Genomic DNA, 16,379 nt, shown 5'->3' on the forward strand with positions numbered 1-16,379 from the left:
CCAAAATATAGTTGCATAGAAGGCTTAGAAAACCATCTGTCCAAATCTCTGCTCATGAATTAGATAGATTATTCTTATCTAGTTTTGGTATCAAAGTTACTTGCTTTAATAAAATGATTTTGACAAATTTTGCAGTTTTTATATTTTCTGGAAAACTTTGTAATAAATAGAGATTCTTTGCAAATAGTTAAAACTCACCTCGGTACTTTTTGGGGGGAATGGAGTGGATGACTTTTGATTAACATTTCCATTTTGTAAAAGTAGGTAGTTATGCATCAGTTCAAGTTTTCTAGTTTTTTTCTTGGACATATTTACTTACTTACAGTTTTCAGAGGTAGTCTCTTATTTTTAGGATTTGAGAAAACTGATGTATAACTTACACACTGTCAAGTTTTGAGAAGTGTATGCAATCAATATATAGAACAATTGTATTACCCCCCAAATCCTTACATGCTGGTACATTGCAGTCAACCCATTCCCCTATTTCTAGATTCTAGCAACCACTGATCTGTTTTCTGTCTCTTAAGTTTTGCTTCTTCTAGAATGTCATGCAAACATAATTAGTTGCCTTTGGAGTCTGGCTTATTTCACTCAGTAGAAGAGTGAAACTTCTAAGCCTTTAAGAGTCTTTAAGAAGCATTTAAGAGTCAACCAAGAGAGTTCCAGAAAAACATCTATTTCTGCTTTATTGACTATGCCAAAGCCTTTGACTGTGTGGATCACAATCAACTGTGGAAAATTCTGAAAGAGATGGGAATACCGGACCACCTGACCTGCCTCTTGAGAAACCTATATGCAGGTGAGGAAGCAACAGTTAGAACTGGACATGGAACAACAGACTGGTTCCAAATAGGAAAAGGAGTACGTCAAGGCTGTATATTGTCACCCTCCTTATTTAACTTATATGCAGAGTACATCATGAGAAACACTGGGCTGGAAGAAGCACAAGGTGGGATCAAGCACAAGCTGGAATCAAGATTGCTGGGAGAAATATCAATAACCTCAGATATGCAGATGACACCACCCTTATGGCAGAAAGTGAAGAGGAACTCAAAAGCCTGTTAATGAAAGTGAAAGAGGAGAGTGAAAAGTTGGCTTAAAGCTCAACATTCAGGGAACTAAGATCATGGCATCCGGTCCCATCACTTCATGGCAAACAGATGGGGAAACGGTGGAAACAGTGTCAGACTTTATTTTTTTGGGCTCCAAAATCACTGCAGATGGTGATTGCAGCCATGAAATTAAAAGACCATTACTCCTTGGAAGGAAAGTTATGACCAACCTTAGAGAGAATATTGAAAAGCAGAGATATTACTTTGGCAACAAAGGTCCGTCTAGTCAAGGCTATGGTTTTTCCAGTGGTCATGTATGGATGTAAGAGTTGGACTGGGAAGAAAGCTGAGTGCCAAAGAATTGATGCTTTTGAACTGTGGTATTGGAGAAGACTCTTGAGAGTCCCTTGGACTGCAAGAAGATCCAGCCAGTCCATCCTAAAGGAGTTCAGTCCTGGATGTTCATTGGAAGGACTGATGCTGAAGCTGAAACTCCAATACTTTGGCCACCTCATGCGAATAGTTGACTCATTGGAAAAGACCCTGATGCTGGGAGGGATTGGGGGCAGGAGGAGAAGGGGACGACAGAGGATGAGATGGTTGGATGGCATCGCTGACTTGAAGGACATGAGTTTGAGTGAATTCCGGGAGTTGGTGATGGACAGGGAGGCCTGGCGTGCTGTGATTCATGGGGTCGCAAAGAGTCGGACACGACTGAGCGACTGAACTGAACTGAACTGATCCACTTACCACTTATCCATAGTACTTATACATTTATCACCAGGGAAATCTGGAGTCTCTTTTGTAAGAACACTTATCCCATTCATGAAGTCCTCACCCTCATGATCTAATCACTTCCCAAATGCCCATCCTCCTATCATCTCACCTTTGTTAGGCTTCAGCAAACAAATTTTGGGTGAACACATTCAGACCATAGCATACTAGATACAAATACCTTGTTGGATATATTTTCACCCAGTGCAAATATTTTCTCCCAGTCAGTGGCTTGTATTTTCATTTCCTTAACAATGTTTATTAACAGCATAAAATTTAATTTTGTTGAAGTCCTATTTATCAGTTTTTTTTCTTTCATGGGTTATGGTTTTTGTCATAGCCAAGAAATCTTTGACTAAGACAAGGCCATAAAAATTTTCCCATTTTCTCTACAGTCTTACAGTTTTGGGTTTTATACTTCGGTCTATGATCTATCAAATAAAAACCTCTTTTAAAGAATAGTTACAGTTTCATAGAAAAATAAGAAAAATAGTAAAAAGAGTCCTCATATACTTCATATCCAATTTCCTCTATCATTAACACGTCATAGTAGTGTGGTACCTTTTTCACAATTAGTGAATGCAATGTTATTGCATTAGCTAAAGTTCATATTTTGTTCAGATTTCCTAAGTGTTCACCTAATGTTTTTCTGTTCCAGGATCCCAACCAGAATAGCATATTACATTTAATCTTCAAGTCTCTTTAGGCTTCTCTTTTAAGTCTCATTTAAAAACTTGTCCTTCTTGTACCTGTCCCTTCCACATGAGAAGTCTGACTGTGAATAGGAGATGAATGAAATGAAGGTGAAGTTATAGTTACCTGAATGACACACACCAACTTTGTGGTAGTGGAGGGAGACCAACAGCCAGGAACCTTGGGAAAGGAACATCTTAGACCCTGAAGAGACTGAGGGAAAGGAGGACATTAATGATCTTTGGCATTTAGAACCACTGGTGGAGTATGCCTTGTGAAGGAAAATGCTATGATGTAATTCTCCCAAACTGTTCCGTGCATACTAAACTTGACTATCATCTTTTAAAAGTCTTATGTCTTTTATCAGATGGTTCTGATCACAATTTAATCACCATTCTTAACAAGGCAAGAGTAGTGGTAGGAATACAGAGTTCAGTTCAGTCGTGTCTGACTCTTTGCGACCCTGTGGATTGCAGCATGCCAGGCTTCCCTATCTATCACCAACTCCTGGAGCTTGCTCAGACTCACGTCCATTGAGTTGATGATGCCATCCAACCATCACATCCTCTGTCATCCCCTTTTCCTCCTGCCTTCAATTTTTCCAAGCATCAGAGTCTTTTCCAATGAGTCAGTTCTTCTCATCAGGTGGCCAAAGTATTGGAGCTTCAGTTTCAGCATCAGTCCTTCCAATGAATATTCAGGACTGATTTCCTTTAGGATGGACTAGTTTGATCTCCTTGCAGTCCAAGGGACTCTCAAAAGTCTTCTCCAACACCACAGTTCAGAAGCATCAATTCTTCGGCTCTCAGCTTTCTTTATAGTCAAACTCTTTCATCCATACATGACTACTGGAAAAACCATAGGAATACACAGAAGAACTGTACAAAGAAGTCTTAATGACCCAGATAACCATGATGGTGTCACTAACCAAGAGCCAGACATCCTGGAGTGTGAAGTCAGGTGGGCCTTAGTAAGTACTACCATGAACAAAGCTAGTGGAGGTGATGGAACTCCAGCTGAGTTATTTTGAGCCCTAAACAATGATGCTATTAAAGTGCTGCACTCAATATGCTAGCAAATTTGGAAAACTCAGCAGTGACTACAGGACTGGACAAGATAAGTTTTCATTCAAATCCTAAAGAAGGGCAATGCCAAGGAAAGTTCAAACTACTGCACAAATGTGCTCATTTCACATGCTAGCAAAGTAATTCTCAAAATCCTTCAAGCTAGGCTTCAGCAGTCTGTGAACTGAGAACTTCCAGATGTATAAGCTGGATTTAGAAAAGGCAGAGGAACCAGAGATGAAATTGCCAACAGTTGTTGGATCATAGAGAAAGCAAGAGAATTCCAGAAAAAACATCTGCTTCACTGACTACACTAAAGCCTTTGAGTGTGTGGATCACAATAAACTGTGGAAAATTCTTAAAGAGATGGGACTATCAAACCACCTTACCTGCCTCCTGCAAAACCTGTATGCAGGTCAAGAAGCAACAGTTAGAACCAGACATGGAACAACAGACTGGTTCCAAATTGGGAAAGGAGTATGTGAAGGCTGTATATTGTCACCCTGCCTATTTAACTTACATGCAGAGTACATCATATGAAATGCCAGGTGGATTTTTTTCCAGGAAGCACAAGCTGGAATCAAGATTGCTGGGAGAAATATCAATAACCTTAGATATGTAGCTAACATCACCCTTATGGCACAAAGTAAAGAGGAACTAAAGAGCCTCTTGATGAGGGTGAAAGAGGAGAGTGAAAAGCTGGCTTAAAACTCAGCATTCAAAAAACCAAGATCATGGCATCCAGTCCCATCACTTCATGGCAAATAGATGGGGAAACAATGGAAACAGTGACATACTTTATTTTCTTGGGCTCCAGAATGACTGCAGATGGTGACTGCAACTATGAGATTAAAAGACGCTTGCTCCTTGGAAGAAAGCTATGACAAACTTGGACAGAATAGTAAAAAGCAGAGACATCACTTTGCCAACAAAGGTCCATATAGTTAAAGTTATGGCTTTTTTGGTAGTCATCCCCACTCCAGCACTCTTGCCTGGAAAACCTCATGGATGGAGGAGCCTGGTGGGCCGCAGTCCATGGGGTCATTAAGAGTCGGACAAGACTCAGCGACTTCACTTTCACTTTTCACTTTCATGCATTGGAGAAGGAAATGGCAACCCACTCCAGTGTTCTTGCCTGGAGAATCCCAGGGATGGGGGAGCCTTGTGGACTGCCGTCTATGGGGTCGCACAGAGTCGGACACGACTGAAGCGAGTTAGCAGCAGCAGCAGCATGGATGTGAGAGCTGGACCGTGAAGAAGGCTAGAGCACTGAAGAACTGATGCTTTTGAATTGTGGTGCTAGAGAAGACTCTTGAGAGTCCCTAGGGCAGCAAGGAGATTAAAGCAGTCAATATTCAGGTAATCAACCCTGAATATTCATTGGAAGGGCTGATGCTGAAGGTGAAGTTCCAATTCTTTGGCCACCTGATACAAATAACTCATTGGAAAAGACCTTGATGCTGGGAAAGATTGATGGCATGAGAAGAAGATAACAGAGGATGAGATGGTTTGGTGGCATCATTTACTCAATGGACATGAGTTTGAGCAAACTCCAGGAGATAGTGAAGGACAGGGAAGCCAGGCATGCTGCAGTCCATGGGGTCGCAAAGAGTTGGACATGACTGAACAACTGAACAACAGCAACTCTTTAACATTAATGATAAGCATACTGGAAATACCAGTGGATGGCTCCACTTCCCATGTAGTACAGTTGTCAACACCCACATCTTACTCATCCCTTCTTTTGTAGCTATTGTTCTGTCTTTCAATGGGGGCAGCTAAATGCCTCTGTTGTTGGTACAGACAAGTGAAAGGGTTGCATTCATATTCCTCAAATAGTCTCTCAAAAGGCAAAGGCTAGATTCAATTATTTATACCAAACTGAGGATCTTAATGTTTATAAACTGGCCAGAAGGATATGTTTGAGGCACTGTGAACCTGTGTGATGTCTGACTGAGATGGGTCCCACTGAGAGGCATGAACAATTGAAAAACTTTCCAGGGGTACCAGTTGTACCCACATAATTGGGTATGAATCGAGCTATCAACTTGTTTCCCTTCAAAAAACATTGCCTTGCTCCTTTGAGATGGTCATAAGAGAGCAGGCATTTAGGAAGGCAGTTAAATCAGAATCTCACGACCAAGGTGGTTTAGAGTGGTAGAACTTCCCTAGATTTTCTTTTTGCAGGCCAGCATGGAGTCAATGTAATTACTATTACATTGTGCTATTCATGAATCAGTGCCTCAGTACAAGTGAAATGGTGAATACAGAAATGTGAGAAAGCCACTTGATTTTCTAAGGTTAACTAAATTGGTTTATAGGATTTGTTTAGCTAGTTGGGTCTGAGACCTGGGAGACATGGTTAAGGTAAAATACTGTAGGTTAGCCTCATCATGTTGCTTAAAGTTCTACTGATAGTAGTCTTAATAATTGTATGAGGCAAATTAAATAAATTTGAACCAAATAAATTTGGTTCAAATCTAAGATTAACCAGAGAAGCTGATGAGGTAGTATACTCAAGGGGAAATATGCTAGAAGTCAAGATGGGAGATATTATTGGGAGACAATTTTTCATGGGTCTTTCGCGTATGATTTTCAAGAAAATATATTAACTGCCTTTTGGTTATGCAAGGATTTTGCAAGGATGATTATAGAGCAGGTGGCTTTTGACAAGAGACAACATCTCCCTCTGGACCAGTGGAAAGGTTTACTTAATGTTCAGTGTAATAAAATGTTTACTTCCAGAGCACATGTTGGCGGGTTTACTGACTGCCTATTATGAAGATTTGAGTTCCAGAAGCTCAGGGTTCCTCTTCTGTAACACAACCCTCTGAATAAACAGGTAGGATTGGGGAACTGACACAAATTATGATCTCTGCCTACTGTTACTGCTGTGAATAACAAAATCTAGTGTCTTTTTTTTTTTTTTTTTTGACTGCATAGGGTCTTTGTTGCTATGTGTGGGCTTTCTCTAGCTGTGAGTGGGGATTGCTCCTGGTTGCAGTGTGAGGGCTTCTCATTGTGGGGACTTCTCTTATTGTGGAGTAGAGGCTCTAGGCACACAGGCTTCAGTCATTGCAGATGTAGGCTCAGTAGTAGTGGTTTGCAGGCTCTAGAGTGCAGGATCAATCGTTGTGGTCCACAGGCTTAGTTGCTCTGCGGCATGTGGAATCTTCCCGGACCAGGGATCGAACCTGTGTCTCCTGCATTGGCAGATATATTCTTATCCACTGTACCACCAGGGAAGTCTCAAGTCTTATGTTCTTGACCTAGGATTCCAGTGTCTTCTGCCAGTATTCATGGAACTGTGGTAAGCTAACTTGATAATTTACAGGTAGGGTAAAATCTCAGACCCTTCGTAGTTCAGTTCTTGACAACAGGTCACTTACTCTAATCATCAAAGGTTGCAATCTTTCTTCTTTGGGGTTTCAGTTTGTGTACACACACACACAGAGTGATAGACACACACACACAGAGACAGACAGAGACACAGAGGGAGAGAGAAGAAGAGGGGACTGAGAAGGAGAAGAGAGAGAAGGAGGAGAAGGAGAGGGGAAAAAGAAAGAAAAGAGGAGAGGAGAGAGGGGAGGGGAGGGAGAGTGAGGTTGAGAAAGACAGAGAGAGGGAGAGAGATGCTTCTCTGTATCTAGTTGTAGGCAGCAGCCAGAAAGGCATAGTAGTCACTGGTTGGGAATGATGCTGAGCAAGGCCCTGTGGGTCTCCTGAGAACAAAGATTTTGTGTGTCCCCCATTTCTTTGACAGGAAACAGCCTTCATTCAGCCTCCGTGACCTTCCCTGAGTTCCAGTGGGCAGATTCAAGCAGTTGTTAATTGGGGAAGGGAGAGGGATTGTGAGACCAGGGAGAAACAGTCAAGGGTAGCCTTGGGGCAGGGTCCTGTTTCCCCATAAGTGGATATACACAACGATATCTTCGCCTCCTCCAGGTGGGAAAAGTTAACAGTTAATGACAGTATGCTGCTCACAAGCATGTAGAACCTTAGACCAGTTGGAACTGAAGGTTGATGATGCTGACTCCTACTTACCTTACCACTAATCCACAGAAGACTGTCCATGTACGGATCGATTACTATAAAACTTATTATCTTCTTCAAGTTGGGACATTTGAGGGCATTAGCTTGCTGTGGCCCCCTTTACCTGGCAAGGCAATGAAACTATCCTTTTCTACTTCACCCAAAAGTCTGTCTCCAAGATTCAGTTTGGCACTGGTGTACAGAGAAGCTGAGCTTTCGACATCAGAAATGAATCTCATAGCAGCTTTATTTCTTGGCCTTATCAATATTAGCAAAAGTCAGAAAGATTTGTTCCAGTGTTATCTGGCTGATGAAGTAGTCTACTAGATTGAATAGTGTTTTAGCTTCCTCCATAATATGAAACACCTTTAACAGAAAAAAAAAAAGAAAATCATGGTGTTACCATTGCTGTATCCTCAGACAAACCTTTTCCCCACCCAATCACTTCCCAATTCCTGCCAGGTTTATGCTTAGGAACAAAAAGATATGGAAGGGGGAGGTTAGAAGAAGGAAAACATGAAAAATAGAGACGAGGAGATAGTTCTTTATTTCTATTCTCTTAATAGGTATGGAATATTAGAGGTAGGGTCAGAAGTATCAATCAAACTACAGGGGCCTGTGGAAAGTAACTTAAAAGTTCTCCTCTGCAAATATTCTGTTCCCATTCCACATGCTTGAATCTCTGTGCTTCCCATTAGTCTCCATTAACACATAATGTTAGAAATGTATGATTTCAACAATCACCTTTCCCCAACAAATTCCCTTGCTGGGAATGTAGTAGCCAATAATTCCGTGATGATCCTGATTTATGATGTTACCTAAGAAAGGAAAGATTTGACAGGTGAGTAATAGAGAGGACCCTGTTTACAAAATTCCCCAATAATTCCCTTTCCAGTTATCCCACCAATAGAGAAATAATATATGAAGTTAAAACAAAGATGACATAATTCCATTTTTACTACATATGACTGTTAAGTATTTCAATAGATTTACTTCCATATGAAATATGGTCTTATTGCTCACAGTTTGTAAAAATTGCAGAGGGTAGGATAATCACTTTTAGACATGGAAAAAATAACTCACATGCTCTTTGCCAAAGCAGAATTACATGAACTCTAATGTTCTATAGGACTCAGTTTCTAAACGTTGTCCTGAAACTATGTTCATAAAAATTGGGTATGGTTTCTTTTTCCTGTTGTGTGTATCTGTGTGTATGTGTGGTATTTGTGTGTGGTGTGTGTGTGTGTGTAGTGTAGTGTAGGATCTGTATAGTACTCTTATGAGTAGGCAATCTTCATCCTAAAGGAAAGAGGAAATTCATGTCTATATAAAACAAATGTGAAGGCATTCACTGCAGAAATGAAATTGAGGTAGTAATACTATAGCTACTCCTAAAATAGGATGTATTTGTATTTATTGTTACACAGTTGAAGACTACTGCAAATGGAATAAGTTGGGATTAAGATATTTTAAATAAATAATCTCTATGTCAATTATAATAAGGGATTTTCTTTTTTAATAAATCTCTGCATAACCTCCATGAATAAGGAAAATTTTTTTAAACTTTAAAAACTGTAAACTATACCAAGCATATAAAAGTATATGGAAATAAATGTACAGTTTAGTGAATTATAATAAAGTTAACAAACATGTCCATGGAGAAGGAAATGGCAACCCACTCCAGTGTTCTTGCCTGGAGAATCCCATGGGCAGAGGAGACTGGCGGGCCACAGTCCACGGGGTCGCAAAGAGTCGGACACGACTGAGCGACTTTGTTGTTGTTCAGTCACTCTCTGTGACCCCATGGACTGCAGCATGCCAGACTTCCCTGTCCTTCACCATTTCCTGGAGCTTGCTCAAACTCATGTCCATTGAGTCAGTGATGCCACCCAAACATCTCATCCTCTGTTGTCCACTTTTCCTCCTGCCTTCAATCTTTCCCAGCATCAGGGGCTTCTCTAATGAGTCAGCTCTTCACAGCAGGAGGCCAAAATATTGAAGCCAGAATAACCCACCTAAGCCTCTTCTCAATTTCTAACCCATATAAATGTGATAAGTGTTTATTGTTGTTTTAGGTCACTAAAATCTTAGATCACTAAGTTAAGTTTTGGTAATTTGCAGCTGCTGCTATTGCTGTTTAGTCGCTAAGTTGAGAGGTAACTAACACAGCTTCTGCTTTGGGGCTATTACATTCAACTTTATTTTGAACATTCTCTACCTGCCCCCTGGTACTTATATGAAATCATTTTCCTGAGGGACAGAGGTTTAAGTATCATTAACATTAGTGGACATTGACAAAGTTTTTCAAGTATCTTATGTTCCCCCCAGCCATGTATGAGACTCTCCTTTTTTCTTCTCTGTACCAACTCTTGGTATGGTTAATTAAAAAATTTTAGCCATTTTGATGTGTGTGCCAATTTAAATTTGCATTTACCAGATGCCTAATAATTCTGAACACCTTTTTATATGTTTCCTGCTTGTTTTGGTTGTTTTTTCAATATTGAAAACTTCTCTCTCTGAAACTTATAAATTTCTGTTTTCCCTAGCTGTTAGGAATAACAAAATTAACTCTTTCTCTGGCTATGTACAGCATAACTGCTGATTGCACATGTTATTGCTGTCAGAGATTTTGGCCTGTTTGTATTCTGGGTTCTTGGGGAAATACTCTGCCACCTAGTTTTTGTTAAAAATGTTTTCATGAATTTTTGCTTATATCATTCTATTTCTTCCATTTTGTTAAAAAATTTGGGAAAATTCAAAACTGATCATTTGGTTTTAATTTCAGTAATTATAATTTTTGTATCTGAGCATTTTGTTTGCCTTTTTTTCAAATCTGCTTTGTTTATTTCTAAAGAAAATTCTGAAGTGTCACACATACAGCAAACAAAACCATAATTGAAAAGACACATGTAACCTAATGTTCATAGCAGCACTATTTACAATAGCTAGGACATGGAAACATCCTAGATGTCCATCAACAGATAAATGGATAAAGAAGATGTGGTATGTATATGTATATATGCATATGTATATGTATATGTATATGTATACATATGCATATGTATATATACATACATACACATACACACAATGGAATATTACTCAGCTATAAAGGGAATGAATTTGAATCAGTTCTAGAGAGGTGGATGAACCTAGAGCCTGTTATATAGAGTGAAGTAAGTCACAAAGAGAAAAATAAACACTGTATATTAATGCATACATGTGGAATCTAGAAAAATGGTATCAATGAACCTATTTGCAGAGAAAGAATGGAGATGGAGATATAGAGAACAGATTGTGGACACCGTGGTGGGAAGGAAAGAGTGGGATGAATGGAGAAAGTAGTATTGACGTATGTATAGTACCATGCCTAAAAGAGCTATCTGGTGAGAACTTGCTGTATAACACAGGGAGCCCAGCCTGGCCCTCTGTTATGACCTAGAAGTGTGAGATGGGGGGTGGAGGGAGGCTCAAGAGGGAGGTGATATACATATATAGTAAGGACTGATTTGCATAGTTGTACAGCAGAAACCAACGCAACATTGTAAAGCAATTTTCCTCTGATGAAAAAAGTAAATCATAATTATACTGCTCAATGAATTTTCACAAAGTTCATTGCATCTTTTATGTGTGGCTTTACTTCTCTTTCCGTATTGTGTTTGGATTGTATGCTATGTAGTTGCAGTTTGTGCATTCTCACTGATGAATACTATTCCAATGTATACGTACAGTATTCCACTTCAGTAGAATATGATTCCACTGGATCATATTCCATCATATTATGAATATGCCATAATTTATTTATCCATCCCATTGATGGATGGAAGTTTTAGCCATTATGTGTAGTGCATTAATAAACAGTCTTTTACATATTTTTTAGTGAACATAATGAACATATGAACTCATTCCTACTATGTACCTTAGAAGTAGAAAAAGAGAGAGTATCCTTCACAGTTCATTTTATGAGACAGTATAACCTTAATGCTAAAATTAGACACCACAAATTACAAGAAAAGAAAATTATAGACCAGCATATCTTCTAAGCATAGCAGAAAATACACTTAGCAAATACTAGTAAATTGAATCTAACATTACAGAAAAAAGGGAATACATTACAACCAAGTGAGAGTTATTCCAGGAATACAATGTTGGCCTACATTAAAAACTTGACCAATGTAATTCCCTACACTAGTAGAAAAAAGGGCAAAGATTATTAAGTCATTTTGATGGATGTATAAACAAAACTCTCTTTTTGGCTGTTGACAATCTGATGGTAATGTATCTTGGTGCGGATCTCTCTGAGTTAATCCTATTTGAAACAATGATTTTAGATTTGTAGATTCAAAGCTTACATCAAATATGAGTTTTCAGCCATTGTATCTTCAAATGTTCTTTTTCCCCTTTTCCTTCTCTCTCTTTTCCTCTGGGACTCCCAAACTGCATATGTTGATCTTGATATTGTTCAACAGGTCTGTTAGGCTTTGTTCAATTTTCTTAAACCCTTTTTCTTTCTGTTCCTCAGACTTGACAATTTCAACTGTGCTATCTTCAAGCTTGCGGATTTTTCTCTATGTTCAAATATGCCTTTGAATCCATGTAGTGTATTTTTCTTTTCAGTAATTGTACTTTTCATCTTAGAATTTCTTTTGGCTTCTTTTAATACTTTCTATCTTTTTTATTGAGTTTCCAATTTCATTCATACACTGTTTTCTTAAATTTGTCAATGTCTTCCTTAAGCTCTTTGAGCATTTTCAAGACACATGAGTCCTTGTCTAGTAAGCCTTCCATCTGTTCTTCAGAGATGGTTTGATTATTTTTTCTTTTGAGTGGGCCAAACTTTCCTATTACTTTGTTTTGTGATTTTTCCGTGTGAAAGTGAACACTTGAATCTTAAAATACGATAACTCTGGGAATCAGATTCTCCTTTTTCTCCAGTATTTGCTGTTTAAAAAAGCTTAACATTGTTGGAGGGTGTCTCTGTGCTGGAGATAAGCTTGAGGTTTAAGTGTGAGATCTCCTCAGATGTATTCTTTTTGTGCCTACATCTTTCTCTGGCATAGGCAGTGATGTTCTAAATTTTTTTTGCATATATTGTGAGTTTTGAATATCATAAATCCCTACATGTCTCACTTCTGAAAGGCAGGAAAGGGAAACATGAAAAAAAGTACATTCTTTTTAAATTCCCTGCACGCTCTTTCAGCTGATGGTGGTTGCATTAATGGTGACCTGCCTTTGTGTCTTTAGGTCCTTGATTCAAAGGATTAATCTGTAATCAGAATACAGAGCCTTGATATTTGGAGGGCAAGGTCCTTATTGCCTACTATTATTCTTCAAGCTACTATAGGAACACTTTCATGGGGCTGGAAATTAGAAGATGGGTAGCCCTACTGCACTGTAATAAAGTGATTGAAATTAATCACAATTAATTTCTAGGGTCATACTTCCCCAAGAACCTGCAAATTTTCAAATAGACATTAGAGTTCCAGAATAATTACATCAGACAATTTCTGTCAGACTAATTATTGTCTAGGTGAAGAGATATATTCCTGGAGCTTTCTACTCTGTTATCTTCCCTGATGTCACTTTTTGCTAATTTTTGATTTTCTCTTTTATTTCATGCAAAGTTATTTTATTGGTTTCAAGATTCTTCCCTTTGGCTTCTAGCATTTTTTACCCTGATGTTTCTGTGTGTAGTTCTCTGGGTATTTATCTCTTTATACTTATATTTATTGAACATCTCAGATCTAGACATTAATGTTTTTCATTAAATTTGAGAAGTCTTCAGGGGCTAGTTTTTGGATATCTTTTGCCCCTTCCTTTTCTTTTGGTGCTCCCATTTTGCATATATAGATGTACTTAATGGTTCCCTACAGGTTTTTGAGGCTCTGTTAATTTTCTTCTTACTTTTTTCTTTTGTTCTTTGGATCACATTATCTCTATTGATCTATCTTCAATTTTGCTAATTCTGCTAGTTCAAATCTATTTTATTGTATGTTTCCATAACAGAATATGCTTTTGGTTCATTAAAAATAATTTTTAACTCTTTGGTGATATCTTTTATTTGTTGAGATTTTTCAGTATACCTTCCTTTATTTCCTGAAGCATTAACTTCACCTATTGAATATATTTACTGTATCTTTGTAGTCTTTCCTAAGACTGAAATCTGGTTGCTTTCAGATTCCATTGCTAGCTTCCTGCCGTCTCCTTTTCCTGGTATGGGTCACATTTTGTTTTGTGCATGTCTCATAAGTTTATGTTGAAACTTGACGTTTAAAAAAACTTTATTTTTTGTGGACCCCACTCCAGTACTCTTGCCTGGAAAATCCCATGGACGGAGGAGCCTGGTAGGCTGCAGTTCATGGGGTTGCTAAGAGTCGGACACGACTGAGTGATTTCACTTTCACTTTTCACTTTCATGCATTGGAGAAGGAAATGGCACCCCACTCCAGTGTTCTTGCCTGGAGAATCCCAGGGACGGAGAAGCCTGGTAGGCTGCAGTCCATGGGGTTGCTAAGAGTCGGACACGACTGAGTGACTTCACTTACACTTTTCACTTTCATGCATTGGTGGAGGAAATGGCAACCCACTCCAGTGTTCTTGCCTGGAGAATCCCAGGGACGGCGGGGCCTGGTGGGCTGCCGTCTATGGGGTCGCACAGAGTCGGACACGACTGAAGCGACTTAGCAGCAGCAGCAGCCAAATAACAGTGTTGTGATAGTTTCAAGTGAACACTGAAGGGACTCAGCTGTACATATATATGTATCCATTCCCCTACCCCTGCCCCGTCCCCAAACTACCCTCCCATCCAGGCTGCCACATAACATTGAGCAGAGTTTCATGTGCTATACAATAGTCCCTGGAAAACTGGGCATATAATTAGTATGTTGTGAAGTGAAGTGAAAGTCACTCAGTCATGTCCGACTCTTTGTGACCCAATGGACTATACAGTCCATGGCATTCTCCAGGCCAGACTACTGGAGTGGGTAGCCTTTCCGTTTTCCAGGGAATCTTCCCAACCCAGTGATCGAACCCAGGTCTCCCACATTGCTGGTGGATTCTTCACCAGCTGAGCCACAAGGGAAGCCCAAGAAGACTGAAGTGGGTAGCCTATCCCTTCTCCAGCAGAACTTTCCAACCGAGGAATCGAACCAGGGTCTCCTGCATTGCAGGCGGATTCTTTACCAACTGAGCTATCAACTGGTAATTTAAAACTTGTGATTTGATTTTTCGTTTAGTTTTTGACTGGCTGCAGTATTTTAGTGAAGTCTATTTGCCCTCCCCTCTGTGGTATAAAACCTCTGATGTTGCTCCCTAGAGGGCACTGCTTCAGGCATGTGCACGGTCACACGAGGATGACAGTTTCTTTAGCAGAGCTCTCTTTGTCACTTGCCCTGAGTATAGCCCAGTGCTAAATTCTTCTGTTAAAAATTGTTTTCATCAATATCCTAGGGCATAGATTGTCCCACAGATAGTTTCAATTTCATTTAAGTTCTTTTCAGGGAGTTTTTGAATTAAATGTTTGCAGTTTGCTCTGATCCCAGGAGCACTATTCTTAGTGGTAAATTACCTGGTTTTCTCTGGTAAACTAGCTGATCTGATTTAGTTTATACTTATTAATAAGGCTTCTATCCTCCTATTAATTGCTTTCCACTAACACTGTCATTGCTTTTGAGAGCACCTTTGAGTTTAAATTTCCCCACATTCTCTTTCAAATAAAGTCAGTCTTGGGAAAGAGCTTCAGAGCTCTTTGTTTTATGGTTTGCTTTCTCATGGGAAAAATCTCTGAGTCATGGCTCTGAAACTGAGAAGTGGCATAGTAGTCCACTTCTGAGTGACATCCCTGCTTGAGGAGCTGGGAAGAAGGTGGTACCAGCAGGTTGTTCTCATGCTGCAGAAGCTGTGATCTGAAAATGATCAGGTCATGGGTAATTTGAACCCCTATATTCTCAGCACAGCATGGATGAGATAGAGTCTCTGTCCCATAAAGGAGGGCTAAATAGAAAAGGGAGTCCCTGATCTCTTGGCTTGTAATTGCCTGAAAATTAGCCTCTGCCACAGGTAGATGGGGGCAGAATGAGAAATGTTGACATCTTGCTCCTCCCAGGAAGATACCATAGTGGTCAACTTGAAGCTGATAGAAGAGGAAGCCCTCTGTTCTTGGTTGCACCTACTTGCAGTGGAGTTTTCATTGAATTGGGCTGGGAAGAGTTGTGAAGAAGCAAATTGTATTTCACACATCAGAAGATCTTGCTGTTCTTCAGTTCAGTTCAGTTCAGTTGCTCAGTCGTGTCTGACTCTTTGAGACCCCATGAATCGCAGCACTCCAGGCCTCCCTGTCCATCACCAACTCCCGGGGTTCACTCAGACTCACGGCCATCAAGTCAGTGATGCCATCCAGCCATCTCATCCTCTGTCGTCCCCTTCTCCTCCTGCGCCCAATCCCTCCCAGCATCAGAGTCTTTTCCAATGAGTCAACTCTTTGCATGAGGTGGCCAAAGTACTGGAGTTTCAGCTTTAGCATCATTCCTTCCAAAGAAATCCCAGGGCTGATCTCCTTCAGAGTGGACTGGTTGGATCTCCTTGCAGTCCAAGGGACTCTCAAGAGTCTTCTCCAATACCACAGTTCAAAAACATCAATGCTTCAGTGCTCAGCCTTCTTCACAGTCCAACTCTCACATCGATATATGACCACAGGAAAAACCATAGCCTTGACTAGACGGACCTTTGTTGGCAAAGTAATGTCTCTGCTTTTGAATATGCTATC

At 39.8% G+C, this 16,379-nt stretch overlaps 1 protein-coding gene across 1 annotated transcript in view; it reads right to left on the reverse strand.

Annotated features, from left to right (window-relative positions):
• Window positions 1-7,844: 7,844 nt before the first annotated feature.
• The window catches only part of LOC147345295 (phospholipid-transporting ATPase ABCA3-like), a 199,913-nt gene continuing 191,378 nt past the window's right edge, over window positions 7,845-16,379 (reverse strand). Inside the window, 3 exon segments of the mRNA XM_086375382.1 lie at window positions 7,845-7,873; window positions 7,876-7,981; window positions 8,360-8,433. Coding sequence (XP_086231508.1) covers window positions 7,851-7,873; window positions 7,876-7,981; window positions 8,360-8,433 — 203 coding nt within the window. The 3' untranslated portion in view covers window positions 7,845-7,850.

This window comes from Bos grunniens, chromosome 25, assembly GCF_055505025.1.
Source record: "Bos grunniens cultivar Pamir isolate PY7600 chromosome 25, Bosgru_T2T1.0, whole genome shotgun sequence".
NCBI classification, from domain to species: Eukaryota; Metazoa; Chordata; class Mammalia; order Artiodactyla; family Bovidae; genus Bos; species Bos grunniens.